General features: G+C 40.0%; 1 protein-coding gene across 1 annotated transcript in view; it reads left to right on the top strand.

Annotated features, from left to right (window-relative positions):
* The window catches only part of LOC129748493 (peroxisomal ATPase PEX1), a 28,356-nt gene that overhangs the window by 1,089 nt on the left and 14,528 nt on the right, over positions 1-12,739 (top strand). Inside the window, exons 3-4 of the mRNA XM_055743143.1 lie at positions 10-124; positions 188-1,573. Coding sequence (XP_055599118.1) covers positions 10-124; positions 188-1,573 — 1,501 coding nt within the window. The remainder of the gene's footprint in view (positions 1-9; positions 125-187; positions 1,574-12,739) is intronic.

Below are 12,739 nucleotides of genomic sequence, written 5' to 3'. Positions count from 1 at the left end.
ATATTCCAGCAAGCCAGCAGTACCCGCATCCAATCTATCCTGCTTGATCAAACTAGAGTGGTTACGAAGGGTCAACATTTGGTTGTATGGGTAAACGATTCTATTTGCATCAAGATCAAAATCAGTAAGTTGAACCAGTCATCAAATGTGGAAATTCCTATTATTTATCTCATTTTCTTAATTTTAGAATTTACTATCCCGCCACTTCCGTTCGGACGATTGGAAAATGACACCGAACTGGTGGTAGAACCGTACAAAAAACCTGCCTCAAAACTAGCTAAGAAAGATCCTGATCCGGTACCAGGTTCGTTGATTCGCAGCAACACCAACCTAAACATAGCTGAACTAGTAAGACAGCGAAACTTACAGCGCAAAGCTTCGGGAGACTTTGACAATGGAGAGTACCATGGTGGTTCAGAAGCTTCGATAAGCACCCCTTCGTTCCTAACTAATTCGGGGCTACCCGATAAGGATAAAAAGCGTCCACTGACCTGGCATAGGAATAATGGAATAGAAAACGGAAAAGACGCTGAGCCTAACAAACCAAAAGAGTCGGTCGTTAAACGGAACTCAACCCTTACATCGAATGGTGCTGTTGCTGGAAATGCTAAAACTGCTTTGCGTAATTCCCTATTCGAAAACGATCTGGAGAAACATTTAAACAAACTTCAGACCAGCAAATCGATGGCCAACTTCATGAACGATTACGCAACTCAAGAAACACCTCCAGTTGTAGAAGATCGGAATCCCAGAAATTTCAAGAACAAAAGTCAACATTTGGACGATCTTGTGGCTACGCTAACACGGGAGGTTCCTAAGATTCATGAGTTTCGAGTGATTCGAGGTACTTGGAACTGTCGACGAAGTAATTCGCAGATCTGCGATATCTACATCACCAAGGAGAACATTCCAGCCGGTGTCGATATAAACCATCCATTCTTGCTGACGACAAATGACGATCGGGAGTATTATGTGAATGTTCGTCTTGCCACAAATGGGGAAAAATTCCCGAAAAACGTCTACCCTACGGTGGAAATCAACGATCGCCTTATGGAACTGCTGGAAGTGAATCAAGGAGAAAAAGTAACTCTCCGAAGCAAACATAATGCCCTGAATATAGTTGACTTAATTGAGCTTATTCCGACGACTAAAGTAAGTGTCAAAGTCGAAACTGATATGGTGGAAAAGTTCAAGGAATTTATTCTGTTCAACTCCAAAGTCCACCCTGTGCTACTTAACCAAGGGCAGGTGTTCAAGCTGCCCGAATACTATCTTACCGTTAGATTGCAGCCGTCGAATTTGAAATATTGCATGGTGAACGGTGTTATTCTGAGGCAGAGTAAGATAACTTGTGCCGAAGAGGTTAAAAGTGTTGGGGACATGGTTGCTGTTGATGGTGAAAATGAGCAACCGAGCAGCAAGAAGAAGCCAGCTGATGTGAGTGCTGCTCCAAAGCTTGTTAAGATAGATAAATACGATAGTATCATTGATGAATGCGTAGATCAGTTGAAGCTGAAACTGTGCCTTGATGAACGAAACAGTGATCGCAAGGCTCACAACATAATTATTTCAGGTGAGTTAACCTTTGAAAGTTTGTATGAGAATCGAGCTCATCATCGAAGATGTAATCAATCACTCTTAAAGGTGTCCACGATGAAATTGCCACACTATCAAATTGCTCTAATTTTTTAACCGTTGGGTAGAATTTAATGAAAATTTGGGTGGATTTAATTCATAGTGCATTGTTTACATCCTGAAAGTTTTAATGTCCTGTGATCAAAACTCGCGGAGATGAAGTCGAAAGAACAGCTCATAAAAAAGAAGAATTTTCAAGGATTTTCAACGAAAAGCGTTTTTTCTATCAACTTTCTACAAAAACAGTTTTTTTTTTAAATTAATTACGAATTTTTCACGCGAAAAGTGCCTAACAAGTAGAAGAACACAAAGGCTATCGCATTAAGTCAAATTTTCACAAGGAAAAGAAGTTCTAAAAGCATAATATTGTGAAAAAAATCCGCGTCAGTTGCAGCTGAAATCGGTCGCCATCTTTAACTCGCGGTGCATAACTTTGGACGGATGCCGACGACTACGAGAAATATGAAAAAGACGACCCCAATGGAGGCCTCAAAAAGAGCTGTGGAGAAGCGTGGAAGGATTATATCAAGAGGCAGGGCAATAACCACCCCAACAACTGGGAACGCAGCACCCCAACCAACCCCTGCATCAAGCCAATCTGCAAAGAACACTCCAGTTTCCAAAGCACGTCATCATTTTAGGGAAATTCTTTAAAGAGGAAGGGTTCACGGGGTTGGAGAACATCACCCAAGTGGGAATATTCCGCTTTAAGGTGAACCTAAAAAGCAAAGAATTTCTTCCTTTCTTCCAATCACTTCCTCTCGACAGGATTAATTTGAACGTTCCCGAGATCAGGGAAAGGACACAAACAATATGCTTTGTCAGAAACGTTCCTTTAGACTTTGACGAGGACCTCAAAGACGAGACGCATTGCGAAGTCCTGGTATTAGACGTCGAAAGGGTACGCCGGAAAGGGAAAGAGGACAAACTAGAGCCAACGAAAAACATCAAGGTTACGGTACAGGGGAAAGAGGTTCCGAAAACCCTAAAAATATATGGGTGCAATTTCCGCGCGGAGCTTTTCATCTTTCCGGTCCGACAATGTCAACACTGCTGGAGATACGGGCAGTGGGCACTCCGCAAAGTTCTGCCGCGGAAGGAAGAGGTGCCAAACCTGCGAAGGGGAGCACAACGAAGACGACCTTCCTTGCACGGCCGGTCTAAGATGTCTAAATTGTGGGCGGAACCACAGAGCGGCAGATAAAAAGTGCCCGGAACGCCAAAGAAGAAGACTCATCAACTACGAAATGCATAAAAACCGATCTACGTTTACCGAAGCCGAAAAGAACTTCCCGAAGCTGTCAAACCGATTTGACGGACTGGAAGAAGAAGGAGACCAACAACTGACACTAGATGACTCGTCGGACTACCGGACAGACCCTAGAATGACCGGACGGTCGCGCCAAAAAAAAGACAGATTAATCAGCTATTCCCAATTCGATCAGGGACCATCGAACTACGTGAGCCAAAGGTCAAACACGCAAAAATCCACTGAGGCTAAAGCTATTGATAATCTCTTCAAAGCTACGGATATGGAGCACTTTGTAGCCTTCCTGAGAAGATGCTTCATGGACTACTGCGCGCCAAACCTGTGGATTAAGCCACTCACAGAGTTGCGGGACCGAATAGAATCCTGTTTGAAATATGGGAAGACGGAGATCGACACAGACAGCCTACTCATTGATGTCAGTGTGACGCTGAACGGCCTGTTGGAAGCTGCAACGCTAGATGCGGATGATTTACAATCCACAGGTAATAATAACTCAACCATCATCTAAAAATTTCAAACTCTTGCAGAACAACATCCAAAGCATCAGACCAACCGAAAAACGCGAAGAGCTCTATGTCAGCCTCATCGAAAACCAAATCAGCGGTACTCTACTACAGGAAATCTGTCTGAAAAAGGACGAACCATTCCGACTGAAGGGATTCGATTTGGTGTCGAACAGAAGGACAAACGGGTACGGTGGAGTGGGGATACTGCTCAGACAGGAACTTCAATGAAAGGAGGTGTCTATCTCGGATTTTTCGCCACTAGAAACCGTTGCAGTCCAAATCACGAGTGGTTTTGAACCGGTAATCCTCTTTTCCGCCTACTTACCACCAGGCATATCCCCTGAAAGCAGAGCAATAATAGAGTCAATTAAGGATCTCTTCGAACACCTGGATAAGGTCAGCGGTGAAATTATATTGAGTGCGGACTTCAACGCTCACTATCCTACATGGAGCCGACAAGCAACAACCTGCGGTTGAGGAATTATCCTAAACGACTGCATCGTCACATTGAAAATGGTACTATTGAACGACGGCTCCAGGACGATGGTGGCAAACCGGGGACAAAAAGATTTGGCAGTAGACATCACACTGGAAACACCAGGAATAGCTGCAAAGGCAACATGGTCGGTCCAGGAGGAGGAGTTTGGTAGTGTACACCAAGCAATCTGGATTGAGGTAGGAAACAACAGCCCAATATACCAAAAAGCAACTCAACGAATCAACAAGGTAAGAGCCATAGAAAACTTTAATAACATCCCACCACAATTTATATACTCCCCGGAAGAACTTATCGAAGTCACCTCCGAGGTGATAAGAAACTGTTCCTACACGGTAGAAAACAAAAAATCAAACTACCTAAAAAAGTGGTGGTCTGATGCGATCAAAATCCTTTATGATGAAAAAAGAACGACACTGCGATCGTACAATAACTCAAGATCTCTAACAAATTTTCTCGAATTACAAAAAGTTAGGGCTAAATTCAAAAAAATTGTAAGGAAAGTAAAGAGGAACTATGTCCAAGAGTAGCTCCAACCAGGCCACACTGATTAAGGTGGGAAATGCAATTGTAAGGTCTAGATAAGAATATGGGGCAGGAATCTATGGGAATGCCTGAACCTGAAAAAGCTTCAAACAGTTCAAAACAACTTCATCGGCATCGCCATGAACTATGCTTAAAGCACTCCCCAACATGTCATGCTGTCAGAAACCGGTCAAATTCCATTGCAGCTAAGAATAGAGGCTTTAACCAAACGGAAACCCCGAACGGTTCCTACACATCCGAAGTAGCGGACAGATATGCCGATTTGCTATACCAAGTACATCCAATGGATAAAGACTTCAGGTACCTAAAACGTATGAGACTCATGGGAGAAGTCGATTTTCGCTACGTGGTCCGTCTGGAGCAGAGCCCTGAAAATAAAAAAAATTAACGTACTAAATTCTCAATGGCATAAGTTGTTCCTGGAATGCATGAGCTCTAAATATAAACGAATCTTCACCGACGCATCAAAAACCAATCAAGGCACTGCTCAAGCTTTCTAAGACGAATTCCCAAAACAATATCTCAGCAGAGACCATCAGTAACAATTTCAGCATCACTAACGCGGAGCTTCTGGCAATTCTGGAAGCAATCAAATGGGCCAAACGACAGAGACACCACAAAGTGGTCATAACCACCGACTCCAAAAGCGCATGCCAAATCCTATTAAACGAAAAAAAATCTTCGAAATCAACTACTGTGCCTGGAAAATCTATAGAGAGTTCCTCCAGACTGATGGCAAAAACATCAAAATACAATGGGCTCCCAGTCACACCGGAATCAAGGGTAATGAGATCGCTGATGAAGCTGCAGTCAGGCAGGCAAACCGAAAAATATCAGACAATCTCCAACGGAATAACGATCGGCGATGCAAGAGCTGTAAGCAAGAAGGAAATTTGGCAGGATTGGATAAGCTTATACAAGCAAATATCACAAGACAAAAGCAAGTGGCACTTCAGATTTGCAGAAACACCCGAAAGAAAGAGACCTTTGGTGTAAACACTTCAATCTAAATCCTGCATGAACAAATAAGAATACTCACCAGAATCCGATTTTCCAAGAAGATGCGATCTTCAAAGAAGAATGCGAATTCAACATGATTCAAATATATAAATTTATCAAGGTAACAAACACCCAAGTCTGAGACAATCAGATTAAAAGGAACAATAATATGAAAAAAAATTTCCATTTCCGAAAATATGCTTTGGCCAGATGGACCAAACTTGGTTCGAGCCAGTCTAAAGTAGACAATTCCAAAGGAAAAAAAAAGAGCAGCTCGTGCGTGATAAAATCTTCCGCATTCATTACAAGAACAAGGATGAGAATCGCGGATTACACGATGTCGCGAGTGATTAAGCGGTTCGAGGAACTATCGACACCGATCGGAAGCTCAAAAGTGAAGAAAAAAGTATTCCGTACAACACCAAAAATCACAACCGCAAAATTGGGGCCTTCAACCGAAACCCGAACGCCTCAGTTCGGGATGTGGCTAATAAAATATTTAATAAATTGATTGCTATTCAATTAATATTTTATAATAATAACTAAATGAAGTCACCAGTAACTTAAAGTTGATAAGAAATAAAACACCTAAAATATGCCTCCACTTCCACTAGTGGCTAAGAATCGAATGACCCATTTATTCTTTCGAATAGATAGAGCGATCAACGCTCTCTCTAATTTTGCATATAATCTTCGGATACAATTCAGTTCGCATAATTCGTTTTATATAAAAAGTAGGATACTACAGTTCTTCACCTTTTAAGAAAATTCGTACATGAATTGATGTTACAATATCTAATCGTGAAGGTAAAACATGCTATTACTGTAAACTTCATTCGAGGGCATAAAATGCCTTTTGGTAGCACGACGCGCTTCCACATGTTAGTCCAAAAGTCTACGTTTTCGAGATCGAGTAAGAATCGGACTTCTCCCGCTAATCATTTGTTTATCCAACGACGCAGCATCGAGTCCCACTGATCCGTATGGAAACCCAAGGAACTCCTCCTCGTTATCTACAGAGTCTCTCCTACGTTTGCTTGTGCTATTCCGAGACACGAACACTTTGGAACGACCCACAGGAAGATGCGCCATTTTGAGTTGATGTTTGTGGGCCGTGAGAACGTGACTTCCAATGGATATCTGAAAGACATTTTTCGAAAATCTTTTAAGAAATTTTGCATCAAGCCATTTAGGGATGTCATGCTGGTTATTATTTTTATAATAAAGTCTATCCCCTACCACTAGCTTGTCAAATTGATCTGGGGAATCCACCTTCTCATAATTGTTGTTAAAAGATTTTTCAGAACTATACTTCAAATGTTGTTTGTAAGTTTTAGTTGGATTAATCAAATCCAAAAGCATTTTCGGTTTGAAAGAGAGAACTTTATCTGAAGGAAACAATCCTTCAGTTCCCGTACAACTATTTCTATAGTTTATTAAAAATAAATTCAAACGATCGTCAATATCTAAAACTTTTGTTTCATTGTCAAGTGAAAAATTTCTTAAAACATCCTTAATAACCCTAACCAAACGCTCTGCCTGACCATTACTACTTGGGTTATAAGGTGGACTTTTGAGGACCTTTATTCCTTGCCTTTCAAGAAATTGAATAAACTCCCGAGAGTTGAAAGGTGGCCCACCATCCGTAACTATAACATCAGGCAACCCAAAACGAGCAAACATACTGGTAAATTTTTTTATAACATTTTTAGCAGTCGTACTGGTACGCATAAGCTCAACCTCAAGCCATTTTGTATGACTATCAACCATAATAAGAAAAATGCTGCTGTTAAAGTGGAAAAAGTCCGCGTGTACCCTGCTAAAAGGACGTGTGGTTGGCACCCAACCATATTTTTCTTTAGGTTTTGGCACAATCTGCATTTTAGCACAAATTTCACAACGTTTTACGTATTCTTCAATGTCAGAGCTCATCCTGGACCAATAAACAGTTCTCCTAGCCAGTTGCTTCATTCTTACAATACCGCAATGATTTATGTGCAGCATTTTCATAACTTGCTTTTGAGAAGATTCGGGAATCAAAACTCTTTCGTTCAATAATAGAACACCATCCATAATCTCCAATTTATCTTTTTGAGCAAACAAATCTTTGAATCTTGAATCTACCTTTCCCGGCCATCCATTGATTACGTATTGACAAACTTTTCCCAAGAAATGGTCGATTTTCGTTTCCTTCGAAATGGTCGTAAAATCCAGAGGAAATTCATTTGAAAAGTTCAGGCTGTTGATTTTATCACCATCCAAATGGCTGGGAACAGTTTGCTGCAAAGGGAAACGGCTACAGAAATCCGCATTAGCCATTTTAGAGGCAGGTCTGTATTCAATAACGAAATCATAAATAGAGAGCTCCATTACATATCTCTGGAGTCTTGTCACACAAATGGTATTTTTTCCCTCTTTCCCAAATATGCCTAAAAGTGGTTTGTGATCTGTAAAAACTTTGAAAGTTTGTCCAAACAGGAACTTATGAAATTTTTTTATAGTACATACAAGGGCTAAAGCCTCTAAATGCAGTATGGGATATTTTTTTTGAGCGGCATTCAGAGAAAAGGATGTGAAACAAATTGGTTTTTCGATACCTTGCTCAATTTGTACCAGAACACCACCAAGTCCATATGATGAAGCATCTGTAACTACAACCAAAGGCTTCTTAGGGTCATAGTAAGTTAAAATATTTGCTTTAAGTAAATTGTTTTTGCTTTGTTTAAAGGCCGAATCACATTCAGAGGACCATTTGAAATGAACATTTTTTTTTAAGAGTTCGTATAGAGGTCTGAGGTTAACCGACATTCTTGGAACGAACTTGTTGTAATAATTGATAAGCCCAAGAAAAGCCTTCAATTCTGTAACATTTTCAGGAATTTTTGCTTCTGCAATAGTTGAAAGCTTCTCAGGGGATGGTAAAAGACCTTCACTTGTGATCAAATGACCCAAATACTGTAAAGAAGAAACAAAAAATTTACATTTTTTAAAATTAACCCGTACATTTACTTTCTCGAGCCTTTCCAAAACTTGAATAAGTTTATTACGGCATTCGTCAAAATTTGCACCTGCTATAAGCAGATCGTCTAGATAGCAACATACATGATCAAGACCTTTTAAAATTTGGTCCATCGTTTGTTGGAATAAAGCTGCCGAACTGGAAGCCCCCTGTGGCAACCGGTTGTAAGTATAAAGTCCTTTCAAAGTATTTATAACTACAAATTTCTTTGAACGATTAGTAAGTTCAAGTTGCGTGTAAGCTCCTGCCAAATCCAAACAACAAAAAACCTTACAACCAGCCAGAGACGCAAAGATGTCTTGAGCAAGTGGAAGAGGATAGGTATTAGGAATTAGTATTTTGTTCAAGGATACCTTGCAGTCTATTACCATTCTTATATCATTGTCCTTCTTGAGAACCGCTATTACTGGAGAGGCCCACTCGCTTGCCTTAACTGGTGATATTACGCCTTGGCTCTCCAACATGTCCAAATGGGTTATGAACTGGTCTCTTATTTTGAAAGGAACCTCATACGCCCGTTTGAAAATTGGATGGTCACTTTTGAATGTAAGATCCGCTTTATACCCTGTAATAGGTTCAGAAAAGTTCTGCGTAAAAACTTTAGCAAATCTAGTTTTTATATTACTTATAGTGTTTTCCAAATTGCTGTCCGCTTTCAAAGCCATGATCGTTTTGCAAGGGATAAAATTAGCTCTCCAATCGGAAAAGAATAGCTCCAACCAGTCTCGTCCAAGTAAGGGAGTAAAGTCAATGTCACTTTCCAAAATTATAAGCTTTAACTTGTATACTAAATTATTCAATCTAGCATCAACAAAAATTTCGCCAAATATCGATAGTTTAGCACCGTTGACTACTACAAGTTTCTTTAATGATTTAGTAACCGACAAGTATTTCAATTTTTTTAAATATACAGCCATGCTTATAACTGAAGCCGCCGAACCTGTATCCACTTCCATCAATATTTTTTTTCCTTCAACGATCACCTCAACCATACAAGGCGCATTATTATTTTTTCTAGAAATCATCATACAACCGATATCAGATTCGTCAGAAGACTGTTCCAACCTCATCCTGTTGAACTTGTCGAAAGGCACAGAATTCGTCGTTTTGTCTTCCTCAACGAATTTGACCGATTTTGTTTTATTTAAAAGATAACAATTTTTTCTAAAATGCCCTCTACGCTTGCAATAGTTGCATTTGGCATTGTTATGGTTATTCCATTCCGGTTTATCGCGATTGAAATCATAATTATTCCGTTCCCTGTTATTGTCACGGTCCCGACTCCTGCTCCGAGTCCTTGAACGATACCCGGAATTATGCTCACGACCCTCAACACGACGATCAAAATCATCACGCCGGCCCAAACGATGCCTTATGGACAGAATATTTGCAGATGCTAAACCGCTATTCTCGCTTATTAATTTAGCTCGCTGACCAGCAAGCTCGCTATTAACAATCATACGTTCAACTGTTTCCAAGCTTATATCATCCTCCATCAATATTTTGTACTGCAGTTCTTTTTCACGCATACCAAAAACCAACCTGTCGCGAATAGCTTCGTCCTTAAATTCCTTGAAATTACAATTTTCAGCCAAGAGCTTTACTGCCAAAATAAAGTTTTCTCCCAATTCATCGACTCCTTGATCTCTTTTACTAAATTTGTACCTATTCATCAATGCAGGTTCTGTCTTATCGAAACGCGCTTTTAATTTCTTAATGATTTCATCATAAGCCAAAGTTTCTACTTCTTGTTTCGGAAAGAGCAGTTTAATTTCGTCAAAGACTTCATCGCCACTTAGCGAAATAAACCAGGATTGCTTAGTCTCAGCAGAAACTTTGTTAAGCTTACACAAAATTTCGAATCGCTCAACGTAATTTGAAAATGGTCTTCCGGGATGATAATGATCAAGTGACCCAATCATACCTGGTACAGACATGGTTATAATGTCAGTTTCTATGAAACAAAATCAAAAGAAGGAAAATAAAATAATAAAGATTCTACTCACTGTTAACCAGCACAAACCTTTCCGCCCACAGCAGAACAAGCAGCAACAGCAAGAATCAGTAGCAGTCAGCCACCAACAGCAGCAATCAGCATCAACAACCAGCACCCAGCAGTAGCAACTAGCACTCAGCACCAGCAACTAGCATCCAGCAGTAGCAACCAGCAAGAGCAACCAGCATAAGAATCAATCAGCAACAGCAGTAACACAACTTTCCAGCGCCACAGCAAAACAACCTCCAGTACCGGGATCTGCTTCCAGAAATATTTCTGCCCAATCTGATGATATTTGTCCTAATTTAATATTGCAGCCAAACGTTTTAAAATGCAAATTGAACCAATTGCAAACTGCGCCAACAAAATTGACTGGTTGATGATCTTTTCGCCAAAACTTGGAACGAACGATGCTTGTCCTCACTACTCGCTAACGGATGGAAAAATGTGCTCACTTCGAACGACAGCGATGAGTAGCTCACCGATCAGTGTGCGTCTCTATAGTAATAATGGAACGTATTCAAACGAATAGAACCTTTAGAAATGCTGTGGAATAAAAGAAAATGGTGTGTAAAAGAATAATGTCGGTAACCACGAGGCAATATGTTCACAATTATTTCAATATATCCTCGAAACCGAAACCATCAAAACTATCTCGCAACGCAAGATTAATCGAATAATACCTTAAACAGCTTCCAACCCTTGTGATACAGGTTTGCCAAAACACACTTCTTTGCTTACAACAATACCTACTTAGGCCCACACTGGAATCTCAACGAACCTTCCGTTTGAGCACTTACTTTTCCTCGTCGCCACTAAAATATTTAATAAATTGATTGCTATTCAATTAATCTATATATATAAAAATGAATTTCTGTCTGTCTGTCTGTCTGTCTGTCTGTCTGTCTGTCTGTCTGTCTGTCTGTTCCCTATAGACTCGGAAACTACTGAACCGATTTGCGTGAAACTTGGCAGGTGGGGGTATTGGAGGCAGGAGAAGGTTCCTATTGTGGTTTGAGACCCCTCCCTCTCTCATGAAGGGGGGGAGGGGCCTCCCAAACAAAAGACAATTTTTTGCATAACTCGGGAACCCATCAAGCAAATGGTATCATATTTGGCATGGGGTGGTATTTGGGAACGAGGAATATTTCTATGAATATTTGGTACCCCTCCCTCCTTTCAGTGGCGTGATAGGAAGCGGGGAGGGGGGCTACCTTACAATTTTTCATATAACTCGAGAACTTATCAAGATATTGGATCCAAATTTAGCATGGGAAGGTATTTGGATACGAAAAATATTTCAATGATTATTTGAGACCCCTCCCTCTTTCCAGTTGAAAGGGGGAGGGGCCTCTTTCATATTTTTTATATAGTTCAAAAACTAATAAAGCAAATGGAACCAAATTTGGCATGGGAGGGTATTTAGATACGAAAAATATTTCTATGATTATTTGAGACCCCTCCCTCTTTACAGTAGGGAGATATAAAGGGGGGAGGGGCCTTTTTTTTATAGTTTTCAACATAACTAAGAAAGTAATTAAGCAAATGAAACCAAACTTGGTATGGGCGGGTATTTGGGAACGTGACATGTTCTAATGATTGTTTGAGACCCCTTCCTTCTTACAGCGGGGAGGAAGGAAAGAGGTAGGGGAGTTTCATACAATTTTTACTGCATGACTCAAGAACTACAACAGAAAATGGAACCAAATTTGGCATGGAACGATATTTGGGTACGAGAAATGCTTCTATGAATATTTGGTATCCCTGACTCTTTCGAAGAGGTGGATGAAAAGGGGGAGACGAGGTCTCCCTTACAATTTTCAGTATAACTGAAGAGCTGACCAAGCAAATTGAATCATATTTGACATGTGAGTGTATTTGGATACGAGAAATGTTTCTATTATAAATTTAAGCCGCACCTTTTAAGCGGTAAGATATAAAGGAAGAAGGGGGGGTTTCCATTTTTTTTTGCATAACTCGAGAATTAATTAAGCAAATGAAACCAAGTTTCATCATAATCATCAAAAAGTATTTCAGTACGAAAAATACTTTTATGAATATTAAGTTATCTCCCCTCTATTGAAAGAAGAGAACGGTAAGGGGGATGGTACTCCCTTTCAAGTTTTTACATAACTCATAAATTTACTACTTAAATAAAACCAAATTTGGCATGGCATGGAATATAAGAAGGAAGAGGGAAGCTTACATTTAACTTTTATTTTACAAAATCCGAGAAATGGACAATACTTAACATGGAAAATCATTTTGGTAT

The sequence above is a fragment of the Uranotaenia lowii genome, chromosome 2 (genome assembly GCF_029784155.1).
Source record: "Uranotaenia lowii strain MFRU-FL chromosome 2, ASM2978415v1, whole genome shotgun sequence".
Lineage (NCBI taxonomy): Eukaryota > Metazoa > Arthropoda > Insecta > Diptera > Culicidae > Uranotaenia > Uranotaenia lowii.
The sequence above is the reverse complement of the archived record's forward strand: the minus strand, read 5'-3'. Positions and strand labels throughout refer to the sequence as shown.